Genomic DNA, 17279 nt, shown 5'->3' on the forward strand with positions numbered 1-17279 from the left:
AATGAATTAGCCGTAATTTCTATCACATTCAATTTTATCTGTGGTTCTCCTGTCAAACACGCGCCACGCGTCCGTATTTCGAGGATACTAAATACATATAATTGGACGATTAACCTAAGTTTTTACTTGCAAACGTAAGTAACAATTCCATCATGTAAAGTAAAACAACATGAATACATAAATATCTTTTCTTTCACGTGTTGGCTTCGCACGGTATGACAAATGACACGTACCCCGAATTATTAGGTTTATAGATCGACCCACAAAGTATACCTACTGATCGGATCAGCGTTGCCAATGCTAATTTTCCAAATTCCCCAAAAATCTATATCAAATTACCCAAATGGGGAGAAAAGAAAGTCTCGATTCCCTACAAATTTCCCACATAAATATCTCAAGAAAGAATAAACAGAAAGAATGAAAAAAAATAATATATGGATATAACATGAAATAAAAACTGGCTAAAATCGTGAGTGTAGCGAGGGTCCACCATCGGTAACTTTGCCATTTATGCACATATAATAAAACAATATTTTTTAATTCAAACAAAATACGAGTAGACTAAGATACGTCTAATCATCATAGATATTTCGAGGGGACGTTTGTGGGCTCTCAAGAAGAATTTAAACAAATTTTGTTAATAACCTACCTTAGGACTGATTATCTTGCGCTTTTTTATCAACAACTTTAAACAACCATTTGTATTTTTTTGCACAAAACCGTTTTTGAAAGATAATAAAACAAAACGCAAAAAGTCATTTGTCTAGTGCCTAATGTGCTCATTCGACTGTCATTGTTTTCATTTTCCGTTAAAAAGGGGATCCCCGAATTACTATTTGACGTTGATATTGTGTTGCTATTAAAAATATCGATTTTTTATTTATTTATTTTATTCATTTATTTATTTATTCATATTTTTTGCTTACAAACTATAATTAATAATAAAAATAATGTGACCTCACTGGGGTGTCCCGTGCCGAGGACACTTAACAATATACTTTTTTAAAATTACATTTGAGAATAAACAAAAAAGACTAACTTAAGAAAACAAAGATAATTAACAAATATTCATACAGTTTTAATAACAAGGTATTTATGTACATCTATATTATTTATATTACAAAACACACAATGAAAATAACAGAAACCATTGGTGTACCGATGCAGTGCTCTATGCACCATTAAGTTCGGAAAGGGAATGATGATGAATTCACTGTGTGAAAACATAATGTATGCTTTCTTCACTACACTTGTACAATGTACAGTCTACAAAGCATCCAGAAGGCAATATCGTTTGAGTTCGTTTAAATAAACGAAATAAAGAAAACACAATATTATTTTATATAAAAGTTATTCCTCAGATATTAATCATTACCAATAAATAACATCAATAAAATATAGCATGCGTAGAGTTGAATGGTAATCATCGGAACCCATAGATACATAAATATAATAATGATTAATTATTATTGATATCGGATATAGGAAAAGGTTCATTGTAGATAGGCAAATAAAAACGGAACGTTGGCCATCTCCCAACTCATTTTATAAATTAAGTTTGCCCAAAAATACTAGAGAATTATTATAAATCTTAATCAGTACGGGTCTTTAATCAATTTATACAAAAATAACCGTTTCATATGATGAAATTCCGTAAAAAAAATTTAAACAATCGTAAAGTACGTCCGATTCAAAATACGAGAAGTGCTCTCTGCTAACTTTACCCCAAAGAAGCTGGCCTCAGATTCCCATATAAAACTCAACATATACAGACAAACATTTAATGAGTTCACTCTTTGCGCTGTGAAAAAAGCCCCATGAAAAGCCCACGTGCGTGAGCGAGATAAGAAGACATCGCGCACACGGATTTCATACGGTTCGGATCTCGGGATGCGAACAGTAACAACGTCGAACAGGTCTCTAATTATCATGCGGCGCGAAATTTGAACAACGAAATGAGTTATTTTTAAGCGTTTGGTCCAGATTTGGTAATTTTGAAATACAATTAATAGGCAAAACCGGCTTACGGGCTTTCAAAAATTTGGACAAACTCAAAACATTGTTTGTTATTATTTTTAATTGGATTATATTTATAAGATAACGTTTTACCCAGCGGTAAACATGGGGTGTAACATTAATTGTTAACTTTATCGTATTAAAATAAATGTTTTTGTAATTCTAGGTAATTCGTCGCTCGGTCGTTCGAATTTTCGCAAAGGGATATTGAATTGTCTTAAGCAATAGACGGAAAATATTATAGTTCTTAAATATTATTCAAATGGATTTATTTTTAACGGCGGTAATTAAACTGGGGTTCATTTCAGAAATTGCTAACGTGAACTGAAAGGCTATAATTACCGTGCATTATTGTTTGGTAAATCCTAGAACATAAAATAATGAATAGGCAGGTATAATTAATTTATACTGAAATATTTTCTAATATCGCCGCGTTATTTCTCAATACAGACAAAGATGAATTATGAAAATGCCTGCTTATTTTACGGGGAAATAATTAATATTTTGGGCGCGTTTGTATATTACGTATCAAGGTATATCCGACCTTTATTCTTTTATTTTTAGAGGAATTTCGCCATGGGTCGATTACATTAATTCCACAATCTTCATCATCATTCCCTTTCTGCACCTAATGGTGCATAGGGCACTGCAATGGTACACCAATCGCAGCGTATCTTAATCATTTTTGTTAAATGAAGGTAAGATGATCAGTCCTTCGCCTTAGGTACCAGTCCAGGGACTATGGAATATTCTAGTGTGAAAACACACTTTTAAATAAATATTTCATATCAGCCATGTCGGGAATCAAATCCGAGACCTCTTGCATGGTAGGCAAATGCGCTGACCATTACACCACGAGGCCGAGAAAGAGAAAGAAGAGAAAGACACAATTTTACGTTGGGTATTCCATTCATGACAAATAATCATTATTTTGATGGTATTTTTATATGCACATGTCGATTTAATTATAATATGTAAGCGTGTTCACTGTGTGACACCACTGCGTTTTAATATGTATTAATATTTTTTTTAGTTTACAGTATGAAGTGTTTATTTCTACAAATGTTGTATTTTTTGTATGGTAAAAGGCACTGCGTATTAATTAATAAACAAATTGTTAGGAGAGCATTTCTTCAATCGATGGGTGGTACAAAACAAGTCTTGTTGTTGTTTTGTATCACCCGCCTATCTAGGGAGTGCTCTTCCGAAATTATGGTTGTGTTCTTTTAATAGAACATAGCTTTTATTCTTATAATAATAATTATTCATATTTTTAATATTATTTATTCGACAATACTTACAATAAAATACTGTATTAAGTACATTTTTTTTTAACATTAATTTTATGTAAAAAAAAATATTCATTTGTAAAATACTGGGGAGTGACGCGTTTGTAATGTTTTATCTTTTTATAAATATTTGTTAAATAATTAAAAAAAAACATAATATCCTTTATTTGCACAACTAAATCATTTAACGGAGAACTAGAATCCCGACGGCCCATGGGCTTTTGCATTATTCTATTTTTAACGTATTTGTATAATATTGACTTTAAGATTATGCAGTTAAGCTCGGGTTTCCTAGGACAGCGGTGCCCGTATTTTAACGGCCGTAGTGAACATTAATGCGGTTGACAGCCGTCGTAACGGTGACTAGAGAGTGGTTTCCTATAAAAATGGTGTTGATAACACCGTTAAAAAATAAAACCACTCCCTAGTCACCACTACGACGGCTGTCCACCGCATCACCGTTCACTACGGCCGTTAAGATACGGGCACCGCTCTCCTAGGAAACCCTAGCTTTATTAACTTTGTATTTCTCGAAGGTAAAACAATGGAAATAGCTTCGGTGAATATTAAGGCTGAACCGGGGACTGGCGATGTAGAAGGAGATATTCTCCGTACTGGGAAAGGGGCGCCATGTTCCCACGGAAGTGAAGAGCCAGGTATTGCTACCGTGAAGGCTGAACCGGGGACCAGTACTGACCAGCCTAGGGTAACCAGTGATAAAATTATGCGCAAAGAGATGGATATCGATTATCCTGACATCAAACAACAATGTTTGGAGTCGTCTCGTAGAAATGAAATCGCCTCAAGTAAGTCAAACTTCTCTCTTTGGCGATTATAATAATGGTCCAGGCGCGAGCTGACTGTCTTTTACTATACAACTGCTTTCTTTACTATTTGGTACACTTGAAAGAAGCCTAGTTCAATCGTTTTTATTATTGTTTCAGGTTTACAAGCGAAGCAAAAGAATATTGACTGTTGCGAAACTCCCAAGTTAACTTGTACTGGTTTAAAAACATTATCAAGTTCAGAGTGCCAATATAAATGTTCACGTACAAGTGTTTATAAATCACACTTGGTGACTCCTACTGGTCAGAAACCATTATCGTGTTTAGAGTGCCAATATAAATGTTCACATAGAAGTAAGTTAAAAATACATTTAATGACTCATACTGGTGAGAAACCATTCGCATGCTCACAGTGCCAATATAAATGTGCACGTTCAAGTGATTTGAAATCACACTCGTTGACTCATACGGGTGTGAAACCATACTCATGCTCTGAGTGCCAGTATAAATGTTCACGAAGAAGTAATATAAAATCACACATGTTGACTCATACTGGTGAGAAACCATTCTCATGCTCTAAGTGCCAATATAAATGTTCAAATAAAAAGGATTTAATGTCACACATATTTACTCATACTGGCGAGAAACCATTCTCATGCTCTGAATGCCAGTATAAATGTTCGCAAAGAAGTAGTTTTAAAATGCACTTGTTGACTCATGCTGGTGAGAAAACATTCTCATGTTCAGAGTGTCATTATAAATGTTCAAATAAAAAGGGTTTAAAATCTCACCTGTTTACTCATACTGGTGAGAAACCATTCGCATGCTCAGAATGCCAGTACAAATGTTCACGTAAAGGTCAGTTGAAAACGCACTTATTTACTCATACTACTGAGAAACCATTTGCATGCACTAAGTGCCCGTATAATTGTTTACGTAGAAGTGCTTTAAAAAGACACTCGTTGACTCATACTGGTGAGAAACCATTCTCATGCTCAAAATGCCAATATAAGTGTTCAAATAAAAGTGATTTGAAAACACACATGTGTATTCATTCTGGCGAGAAACCATTCTCATGCTCAGAGTGCCAATATAAATGTTCAAGTAAATTGGGTTTAAAATCCCACACAATTACTCATACAACTGAGAAACCGTTCTCATGCACCAAGTGCCAGTATAAATGTTCACGTAGAAGTAGTTTAAAATCACACTTGTTGACTCACACTGGTGAGAAAGCATTCTCATGCTCAGAGTGCCAATATAAATGTTCACGTACAAGTGATTTAAAATTTCACTTGTTGACTCATACTGGTGAGAAACCATTCGCATGCTCTGAGTGCCCGTATAAATGTGCACGTAGAATTTATTTAAAAAGACACTTGTTGATTCACACTGGTGGGAAACCATTATCATGCTCAGAGTGCCAATACAAATGTTCACGTACAAGTGATTTAAAATCGCATATGTTGACTCATACCGGTGAGAAACCGTTTTCATGTTCAGAGTGCCAATATAAATGTTCTCGTTCAAGTCATTTAAAAACGCATTTATTTACTCATACTGGTGAGAAACCATTCTCATGCTCAGAGTGCCAGTATAAATGTACACGCAAAGTTAATTTAAAAATTCACAAGCTGACTCATACTGGAAAAAAAATGTTCTCCTGCTCCGATTGCGAATACACTTTATCCGGAAAACGCGATTTAATTCACCATTCATTAAATCACAATAGTGAGACAGTTTTTTCAGTGAAATTATCAAAAAACTTTTACGATAGTTAATTAAAGTTATTTCATTTGTTAAAAAAATATGTATAATCTAATCGACTTAGTTTTTTTTACCAATATCAGTTTTCATGATTTTTAGAAGTATTTCTATATATCTAACAACAATGCAGAGGTAATTTATTAATTATTCAAAAGCTGTGCTCAAAAATCCCCTCTGCAAACTGTGCTGTAACTTCGCGATAAACATTCAGATATATTTATTATACATTAAGTTTCTCTCAGAACTTTTCTTAGTGAGAGTGCATTTTGATTACAATAATTAATATTATTTATAATTTCCACCAGTCAAAGTGTTTCGTCGTGACCGACATTGTCAGACTGGTGTGGAATTAAATAAATTGTTGTTACTTACAAGGGAAAGCGAGCATTGTCAATCTTCATTTTGGAAATAAATGAGTTTAAATGTAACGAATTTGAATAAAATGTAAAAATTATAATATTACTTTAAGTGTTGTTTTAATATATATATAATAAAAAAATGTAAACAATACAGTTTTACTAGTGTGTAATTTAATATAGGTGTTTGAATGAAATGTATTTAAATTTTATAGAAACTACTAGCGGATCCAACATACGTTGTTCTGCCCAAACGTTGGCTCGCCTGCTGTTACCATAAAAGACTTTTCATTGATTAGTATTGATAAGTAGGTCCCTAGGTTTTGTTTATGGTTGAATTCTAAAATATAAAATAATTCATTTTCAAATATAGAATTCTTTTTGCAACTATCAAACTCGGCTCTCCTCACCAACATGTGTGTACTTTACTTGTGAATGCGATTTTCAAAAAATGTATTGAATGTCAGTTAAAAGATATAGGCAGGCCAGGAAGCCCAATTACAGTGGTGAATAACAACACAGAACACCCAGGCATGTGAAAAATCAAATTTAATTTTTGTGTTCTCACCGAGAATTAAACCCGGAACCTTCCGTGCTTAAGCACTTAAGACTTAAGTCAAGTTTCTTAACTACTGCACCACGGAGGCCGCGATTACTTTAGTATTACGGAAGAAATTATAAGGAACGCAAGGAAATAATCTGATTGGGATCCATAAAAGGGAAATGCTGTTTGTAAACATTCATAAACGAACTTTTTTTAACACAAAAAACAACATCTTTCCATTTTTTTTATATGTATGTATTCTCGTCGAGTGCAACCCTGGTAGGTCGATGAAAAAAAGATTTATGCTTCTAACTTTTTTTTTACAAATTCTCTTGAAAATTTTAATATCTACGAACACGCACAGCGCAAAGATCTACATTTCGCTGAAAACCGCACGCAAATCGCTTAAGCTGTTTAGGAGAAGTTCAGTGACATCACACGTACAGAGGAATTATATATATAAAGATAATGGGGCCACTGGCGGACAGTTCCTTCGAAAGCCGTGCCTCCGACTCCGTCTAATTCCTCCAACTTTGGAATGATTGTTAATTCTTTTTTGAACAATCTACCCGTTTGCCCCGCGTTCTCGGCTTCTCGGGATCCGCAGCATAATGGATGTGAGCCTGAGTTAACATCCTTTTCCCTTTTTATGTATTTTTATTACTTTATTTATTTATTATACGGCACAAGTGCCTTTTGCAATATAACATTATAATAAGTTAGTTAGAAATACATAAATTAAAAACTAAAAAACAATATTTAAAACACGGGTATAAAAAGAATAAGAACAAGAAATATATATGTATATATTTATATATATACATACATATATATATATATATATATATATACATACATATATATATATATATATACATGTATGTATGTCAGCATACAAAATATATAAAATGAATAAACACCAGGAGCTCAATCACAGATGGCTATCGACATGCTAAAAAACGTGCTAAGTATTTGAGCGATCACCACGAACAATCATGAACACGCTGAAGTTATCGCGGTCGCGTTGCAAAACGAAATTCAACTTCGGTCAGTTCAAGAGGATTGGTTGAATCTCGCACACGCCTTCTTTCAATTTTTCTCGAGTGCCGTATTGCATTTAGCCGGCGGTCGGCAAGCCAAATGTTAAGAAAAGCAGTCGCCATAGTAATTGTTTGTAACTTGAAAACGAAATAACAAACCGGCACGAGATTACACGCGTGTTGACTTTTTTGATTTGACGTTTGACCACGGACTACGGATACGGAACTTATCTATGGCGTTTTGCAACGCGACCGCGATAACTTCAGCGTGTTCATGATTGTTCGTGGTGATCGCTCAAATACTTAGCACGTTTTTTAGCATGTCGATAGCCATCTGTGATTGAGCTCCAGATCACAAGCATAAGTAGCTTTTGCAAATAATTTGTTAATCGTTACTATAGAACATCATAAAACATATATAAAGAGATGGTTTGAATTTACAGAGACTCGAGTTAAAAATGTCGATATGAGAGGTACACTCGTTCCTAGTCTATGCATACGCGGTATAGGTGGTGACAAAGATAGTTGGTTTGAGAAGGCTGACAACAATTAAGACTATTTTGTTTAGTTCTACGTGTTGGTATATTAATATTTATTAAATCCCGGAGTTCGCAACAATCGAATTTAGAATTAATGATTTTATATAAAAGTATAAAATTGAATTGAATTTATAAAGTAAATTGAATTGAATTGTTAAAATAAGATGAATTGTTTCAGCGCGCCGCCGCTGTCGTGTGTCAAACTCCAATAATATACAGTTACTAACGGACCCAACAGACGTCGTCCTGCCCGAACGTTGGCAAAATACTTTTATTGATAAGTAGGTACCTAGGTACTTGTTTGTGATTAAATTCCAAAACTAAAACTTGTTTATATTCAAATATTGAATTCAAGTATGTACCTAGGTACTTGTTTATGGTTGAATTCCAAAACATGAAATAAATATTTTCAAATGTGGCATTTTTTCTGCAAACGTCAAACTCCGGTCGTCTTACCCAACAAAGGGTGTACTTATGTAGGAATACGATTTTTAAAATGTATTAAATTTAATATTATTTTAGTTAACCAAAAATCCAATAAAAAGAAATAAATGAGTAGAAATCCTAAGGAATTTAAGGAAAGAATCTGATTGAGATCCACAAAAAACAAATGTTGTTTGTAAACATTCAAAAACAAACTTTTTTATACACAAAAAAACATTATCTTTCCATTTTTTGCAAATGCATTCTCCTCAAATGCAACCCAGGTAGATCGATTAATAAAACATTAATTCTCCTAACTTTTTTTTTACATATTCGATTGAAGATTTTAATATCTACAAACACGCACAGCGCAAATATCTATATTTCTCTGAAAACCGAACGTAAATCGGTTAAGCCGTTTAGGAGGAGTACGGCGACATCACACGTACAGAGGAAAACATTTACATTTTTTTTTGCACCACAATAGGCTAGGAGGCCTAAAAACAGTGGTGAATTACATCACAGAGCACCCAGGCTTGAGAAAAATCACATTTTTAATTTTTGTGTTCTCACCGGGAATCGAATCCAGAACCTTCCGTGCGTGAGTCTAGCGTCTTGACCACTACACCACGGGCCGCCATATAAAGATATTATACCGTACGTCCGAAGACGGTGGATGAAACTGGGTTTTCGTATGTTCCTAGCTCCCATAAGTTATGTGCGGTGTCACACGTAAGTGGCATTCCCTTTACGCATGTAGATGCTCATAACATAACCTACATGATATGGATGGCCGCGGAACGAAAATCAACCGTATAAATATTCACTTCCGAATGAGTTAAGTCGTCTTAGCAGGGGGTGGGCTCCAGGAGACTCGGGGGGCCCCTTGTTAAATGAAGAGAAATCAATATTCTCGGATCAAATCAGTACATAAATGCAATTTCAGTGGTTTAAATGTATTATGAAACATAAAATTTTGTTGCCTTTTTAAATTTCTCGAGAAATATATTTATTAGGGATGCGCAATAAAAGAGACCTATCCGTTTTTTTGTCTATATAGTGTAACGATTGCCAGCAATCGTCTAACACTGCTTTAAAACGCCGATGTTTGATAAAACACTATATAGCTTCCATATGTTCTCAGATGTTCAACGCAACATTTTTGCGATTCTTTAAACGATTATCCGTCTTGCTTCACACGTGCACATTTTTCTTCCTTTTACCGTAATTGAGCACTGTTTTTGTGCACAAATGATTACACATGTAAATAACATTTAAGTTCATACCTCATATTTTAAGTCATAAAGTATTAGTGTTTTGGATAGTTAGAACAAAATGATACACCTCCTCCCTCCCCCTCCATCCATCCCACGAACCGCCCTCCCAACCAATATATTTTTCCATAATTCGCTTATACTTATTTTATAAAACAGAAAATACATGTGTATGTTTATTATTTTATTTATTTATGCGTTTTATTCACAATATACATTTATTGAGACATAAATCCCAACTCCATGGAACCAAAGTCCCATGTTGAGTTTGTTTGTCCGTCACATCTCCGAAACGACGAGTCGTAGCGGCCTGAAATTTGGACATGTCATTTTAAATGCGATTTCAAGGTTAACATTGCTATTTTCGAGTAAAATTTGAATCGACGTCTACTCGGATAAAGACTCAAACTTTATATGGATGCCTAGTGCAGCCCCACATATTGCCCATAATCAACAGTAAACATACTTTAATTCACAAATTTATCCCCTGAATTGAGAAAAAATAGTATCTGAAGTAAAAATGTTGATATAAGGAAAGTTTTAAAGCAACATCATACACGTGTCGGGACAGTAAATGCCAAAAATTAATGTAAATCATGGGAAAATATTCGGAATCAATTACCTGTAAAACTTACTCCTTCAACACCTTTGACGCTCCTACTGCTGCAACCAAACATACTGCAATTCACCATAGTCGATTTGTTTTTATTAAATGTAAATATCTAAGTTATTCACAAACAATACCAAGCACAGCGACAAAAGCATCCGATAGAACCGTCATGTGTATGTTGTCAAATAAAACAAAATGGCCGCTAATTTGTTGCTAACCAACATCGCTTGCGTTCTGTGAAACATAGTGATAGGGCTTCTCTATAGGTTGACACATTATTAGTCTGATTGATAAATGGTCTAGACAAGACTAGAATAATGCATGGTCAAAAAAATTGCCTAAGTCATTTAATACTTAATTTACTTCAATTTAAAAATCATAAGTCAAGAATTTCCAACAAATTCCACAAAGTAATCATTTTGTCATATTAGGATAAATAATAAGCTATGACAATATACAAAATAATAATTTGATTTTTTACTTTAACCTTACCACTTTTGAAAGTAAATTTTAACTCGGTAAATAAAAACAGTTTTTAATAAATTCTAATCACATAAATTTTTTACACCTCTCGACAGAAAACAAGTTGTAATTTCCTTTATCCAGCACTAGAGTTAATAAGGCTGAAGAGGAAAAAGATACCCCATTAGGTGCAAAAAGGAATGAAGAATACAATTTAAATAAATAAAACACAGCCTTTTGAAAAGAAACGCCGCGACCACAAACAAGTAGAATATTGATCTAGGCGTAATTTCTATGTTTATTTGTAGACTGTCTACTACATTCAATTTTGTCTATGGTTCTCCTGTCACGCACTACGCGGCACGCGCCCGTGTTCCGAGGATACAAAATACGTAAATTACGATGTAATTTGACGGTTAAACTAAGTTTTTACTTACAAAAGTAAGTAACAATTCCATTATGCAAAGTAGAACAATATATATTGCTTTTCTTGCACGTGCGGGTCCGCTCGGTATGACAAATGGCAGGTAACCCGACTTGTTAGGTTTATAGACCACCATCTTCTTTTTAGTTCTTGTTTAATAGCTTCGTTGAATAAGAACATAGCGTAGTCGAATAATGCATTATATTAGTCGCAATAATGCATTATATTAGTTGAATTAGACCAATAATGCATTATATTAGTTGGCTTTCCGCACACATTTTATAGGCAAAGGTGTATCTTTAGATATATTTTGCCATGGGTCGATGAAAATTAATACACAATCTTTTTGTTTTTTTTTTCAGTTTATTCAGATAGCCAATATAATTATATAATATTACTACTTAATACAATTTAAATATAAATTTAATACATATATTTACATTAACGTTTCCCATTATGTAAAGGAAAAAATAATTTGTGTACATAATGGGGAGTAACGCTTTACAATAATTTGTTCATTTTATTTTTGATTATCAATATTTTGAGTATAACACAAATTACAAAAGAAATGAAAAAACGGTGGCTTCAATCAGTGCTACAGAAAAAAAAACTATAAATATAACTTTTCACAGCTTTCTTAAACATGTATTCCTGACTGAACTAATATTATCTCCTTTGTTCATTTCGTTTAAGAAAAATACTTCTCGGTAAATATAATGATGTGCTGTAGTTGTTTTCGATTTTGGAACTAAGATGTAATCAGTTGTTCTAGGTCGCGTACTTACGTTTTGTGACATAGAAACACTAAAATTATATCTTGTCTGTATGGTTTTGATAAAATTATAAATAAAGTTATCAATAAAACCGCTTGGTTTAATTTTAATTTTTTATTATTTTGACTATCGAGCGCTTTCGCCTAAGTATTGTTTGCAACGTCGCACAAAGCTTTTATACTATTGTTAAATACTGTTATTGATAATTTTATCAAAATCATTAACTTTCATCAAGAAACATTATAAAAAAACATCAATATTTGTCTTTATGGATTTGAAGTAGAACAAATAAAAAATAACGCTTTTATATCTAAAACCATATTTTTAAAAAATAATTTGGAAAAATAATAAATAAAAAAATTACATTTTTTAACGGCCCATGCGTTATTGCATTATATAGATTTTTGCTTTGTATCTCTCCAAGGAAAAACAATGGAAATAGCTTTTGTGAATATCAAGGCTGAAACGGGGACTGGCGATGTAGAAGGAGATATTCTCCGTACTGGGGAAGGGGCGCCTTGTTCCCGCGGAAGTGAGGAGCCAGGTGTTGCTACCGTGAAGGCTGAACCGGGGACTGGCGATGTAGAAGGAGATATTCTCCGTACTGGGGAAGGGGCGCCATGTTCCCACGGAAGTGAGGAGCCAGGTGTTGCTACCGTGAAGGCTGAACCGTGGACCAGTACTGACCAGCCTAGGATAACTAGTGATATAATTATATTTACTGAGATGGACATTGATAATCCTGACATCAAACAAGAATGTTTGGATTCGTCTCGTAGAAATGAAATCGCCTCAAGTAAGTATAACTTCTCTCTGTCGCGAATATAAATATGGTCCAGGCTCGAGCTGACTGTCCTCTGCTGTACAACTGCTTCCCTCGTTACGTCGCATTACGTCTGATCCAACAATTGAAGTGAGGCCATCATGTATTCGTATCTTAGAACGGTTATTTATTATTATGGTCCCAGAGGTTTATATTAATATCATTTCGCCCATCAATAGGATATAATCTTTCTGGATGATGTGCCTGAGTCCTTTTTCTATTTTATTGATAAGCAAAATGTTATTTATATTTGGTGGTCGTAAAATTCAGATTAGATTATGGTTTTTCTCGTGTCTTGGTGATTATTAAAGAGTATTCTCCATCTAACGTTAGCACACGTCTCCAATATTTAGCATGTTTTCTTGAAATCTGACACTGTTTCTTATATAAAGTAATATTCCTCCACCTGTTTTCTTGTTTTATTTTCTCGGCGATAAGAATACACTTTATAACCCTCTACCTCGTATAAGTTCAGTTATCCTTTTCCGCAGTTTCACATTTAGTTGTAATATCAATGTTTTTGAGCTTTTAATATCTGATCTTTTTTTTGTATAAAGTTGTTAATAATCTTTTTGATGTTCCTGATTTGGTCAAATGTATCTATTTCAGTGTACCTAATAGGCCTATGAGGCATCATATTTATTTGGGATGTATTAATGTATGAGATGTCGAATTCGCACATTAATTCTGTGTTCTCGAGAATTAACTCTCTCGGGAACAAGTACGCTGATGACCAAAAAATAGATATATTTGCTATAACTTTATCAAATTTCAATAGCCGATGGGAGGTTTGTTTGCATTTTTCTATCTAAGAGTTTATGAAGATTATTTCAACAACAACAACAACAAACCATCACGCCGTTTTCCCGTAGGGGTAGGCAGATAGGATAGAACGCCATAACACTCTATCTTGGCATACAGACCTCGCTTCCTCTACATTCATACATCTTCTTATGCACGCACGCCGATTATTCCTACTTTTGACATGTCCATCTTCAAGTATTTGATGGACTTGATCGTGCCATGTCTTTCTCGGTCTTCCTCGTTTTCTGCATCCATCAACATTTGCATCGTAGATCCTTTTAGTCGTTCTTTCACTGTCCATTCGCTCTACATGTCCAAACCAACGCAGCACCCCTTTCTTAATTCTGTCAATAATGCATGTCTCAGCCTTACACACTTCACGGATCTCGACATTTGTGCACCTATCATATATCGTTTTACCACACATTCGCCTGAGGGATCGCATTTCGACAGCATTCAACCTACTTTCATCATTATTTTTCCAATTCCATACTTCGCTCCCATACATTAGAGTTGGAACTAGAACTCCGTTGTGAACTGCTAGTTTAGCCTCCTGCGATAAACATTTGTTTGTCAAAGTAGATTTTAGTGCACCGTTCACCCTGTTCCCGGCACTCACCCTCCTTTCAATATCTTTATCGGCCTTTCCGTCCCTAGTAAACATACTTCCCAGGTACACAAATTCTTCTACCTGATTCAGAATATCTCCGTTCACGCTGATCTCACATTTAGTTATATTTTCATCCCTTTCGAAAACCATCACTTTCGATTTATCAACCTTCATAAGCAAATCGCTTTTCTTGCATACCTCGTAGACTTTTGTTACTAAGAATTGAAGGTCTTCTTTGCTGCTAGCAAGAAGCACGGCATCATCCGCATACAGAAGACAGTTAACAGTTATACCATTCATTTTTGCTCCCATTCTTAAATCTTTCAGTTCTTTCATACAGTTATCGATGTATATGTTGAACAACCATGGTGACATTACACATCCCTGTTTGACTCCTTTTGGAATATTAAACCACGATGTGAATGACCCATTCACCTTCACACATGCTGTGCTGTCCTTATACAGTGACGCAATAGCCCTTGTCAGGTTACCATTTACTCCATACTCCGATAAAACCTTCCACTATTTCTCTCTGTCAACTTTATCAAATGCCTTTTGCAGATCGACAAATGCGCAGAAAAGTTTCTGATGTTCAGCCAGGAACTTTTCAGTCAGATTTCGCAGAGCAAATATTTGATCCATACATAAGATTATTTCATAATGATTATATTTTAAAGGCTAGAAAGAAATACGAGTTTAATATGGGTAACCTCAGATTACCTACCACTCAGTAACTTTAGGATTGTTTTTTCACATTGTATGTTAAATGTTAAAGCAAAGTAGCGTTCATTGTTAGATTTCGATCCAGTCCAATAGATTGTGCTGCTTTTTCCTAAAATCAAGAACGTTTAAGAACATTGAGCGATTTTTCCATTCGATACATGTTACTTTAGACACCACCTTCTTATATACTTGTGTGAGTACTATGATCGCCTCGACTTAGGTTCAGTTACCTGTACCATAGGACACCTGATATTGTCTCTATTTCTTATCTGCTGGTTAAAACAGTCTTTATTGCATTAATTATTCTTTGGTAGACTTGGAAGAAGTATATTTTAAATGTTTTCGTTGTTGTTTCAGGTTTAAAAGCGACGGGAAAGGATATTAACTGTTCCAAAATTCTCAAATTGACTTGTACTGGTGATAAACCATTCTCGTGCTCACAGTGCCAATATAAATGTTTACAAAAAAGTAATTTAAAATCACACATGTTGACTCATACTGGTGAAAAACCATTCTCATGCTTAGACTGCCAATATAAATGTTCCTTTAAAATGAGTTTGAAATTACACATGTTAACTCATACAGGTGAGAAACCATTCTCATGCTCAGAGTGCCCATATAAATGTACACAAAGATGTCATTTAAAATCACACATGTTGATTCATACTGGTGAGAAACAATTCTCATGCTCAGAGTGCCAATATAAATGTTCACAAATGGGTAATTTAAAAGCACACATGAAGTCTCATACTGGTGAGAAACCATTCTCATGCTTAGAGTGCCAATATAAATGTTCGCGTAGAAATACTTTAAAAGTTCACATGTTTACTCATTCTGGTGAGAAACCATTCTTATGCTCAGAGTGTCAATATAAATGTTCACAAAGAATTCAGTTGAAAAGACACTTGCTTACTCAGTGCAAGTATCAATGTTCACGTGCAAGTGATTGAAAATCACACTTGTTAACTTATTCTGATGACAAACCATTCTTATGCTCTGGGTGCCAATATATAGCGTTATAGTGGCATTGTTCTAGTCCATTGTTCTAGTCCAGTATGGTTCTAGTCCAGTATTGGTTGTGGAGGATCGTGTAGTATAAATTCAAAAATAATAGTGCAGCGATTATTTCTTTTTCTTTACTACATCCGCTCTTTAGTGGAGCATATGGACATTACCAGACGCCTCCACAAGACTTTCGCCAGCCAGCGCTCTCGCCTCCTTCCATTTCAATCCCACGTCCCTTAGTCCCGCCGAATAAAGCCGAAAGATCTTCATCGATGGCCTTCTAGTACTGCGGGAGCCCGCAGGTGTAAAGAGGCAACTTGAGTTCAGGTCCTCTTGAGGCATGTGGAGCACGTGTCCGAGCCAGGTCCACCGCCGCATCCTCAGGACGCTCGTTATAGGAGGCTGCTGCTTCCGTTCTCGGACTTCAATGTTAGTTATGAAATCGAATCACCTTATACTTAATATTCTCTTCAAGCACTTACTCTCAAAACTCAGAAGTTTGGCTTTTGAGCTTTGGTAATTGTCCAAGATTCACACTCATGAGTACTGGCATTATGCAAGTGTTGAACATTCGGTATTTCGTTTTGACCTAGTATAGACTAGTGTTCCAGACAGCACGCATAGTGTTAAAAGTTGTTTCAGCAATTCCTAGGCGGGTTGCGAGCTCTCTGTGCACGCTTCCTTCCTCAGATTATTGATTATTTTTTAAAAGACTGTGCTAAAAAATCCCCCTGCAAATTTTGCTGTAACGTCGTGTTACTTTAAGCAAAAGACAAGATATTTTTCAATTCAGTTGTTAGCGAAAAAAAAACATTAATCTTAGGACTTTTCTTAATGAGAGTGCATTTTAATTACAATAATAAATGTAAGTTACCTATACTGTCGTCTTTAATTATTTTTTTTTGCATGTATGTATCTTTTTAATATATTTGTTGTTTTTAATACAAATTTTTGACCTACTCTTCTTTTGACCAGTCTGTTTTTTTGTTGGCTCCAAGATATTGCGTTTAGC

At 34.7% G+C, this 17279-nt stretch overlaps 1 protein-coding gene and 1 long non-coding RNA gene across 3 annotated transcripts; both read left to right on the forward strand.

The window, feature by feature from the left end:
* The first annotated feature begins 48 nt into the window (after positions 1-48).
* On the forward strand, positions 49-6775 carry LOC148278113 (uncharacterized). The gene is made up of 3 exons (XR_015823273.1): positions 49-134; positions 3842-4111; positions 4250-6775. It is a non-coding gene; the product is annotated as an uncharacterized LOC148278113 (long non-coding RNA).
* A 4664-nt stretch (positions 6776-11439) lies between these two features.
* Positions 11440-16347, forward strand: LOC148278114 (uncharacterized). Of its 2 annotated transcripts, XM_088231842.1 has the most exons (3): positions 11451-11546; positions 12727-13098; positions 15620-16347. In XM_088231842.1, exons 2-3 carry the CDS (start codon positions 12735-12737, stop codon positions 16210-16212), a joined length of 957 nt encoding a protein of 318 aa, XP_088087968.1. In that variant the 5' UTR covers positions 11451-11546; positions 12727-12734; the 3' UTR covers positions 16213-16347. The 2 variants fall into 2 exon arrangements, with proteins under 2 accessions (XP_088087969.1, XP_088087968.1); XM_088231843.1 differs by lacking the exon at positions 15620-16347 and having other exon boundaries at positions 11440-11546; positions 12727-13534.
* The last annotated feature ends 932 nt before the right edge of the window (positions 16348-17279 follow it).

This window comes from Micrasema longulum, unplaced genomic scaffold (genome assembly GCF_059751315.1).
Source record: "Micrasema longulum isolate JH-2025_06_02 unplaced genomic scaffold, ASM5975131v1 h1tg000927l, whole genome shotgun sequence".
Taxonomy (NCBI): Eukaryota; Metazoa; Arthropoda; class Insecta; order Trichoptera; family Brachycentridae; genus Micrasema; species Micrasema longulum.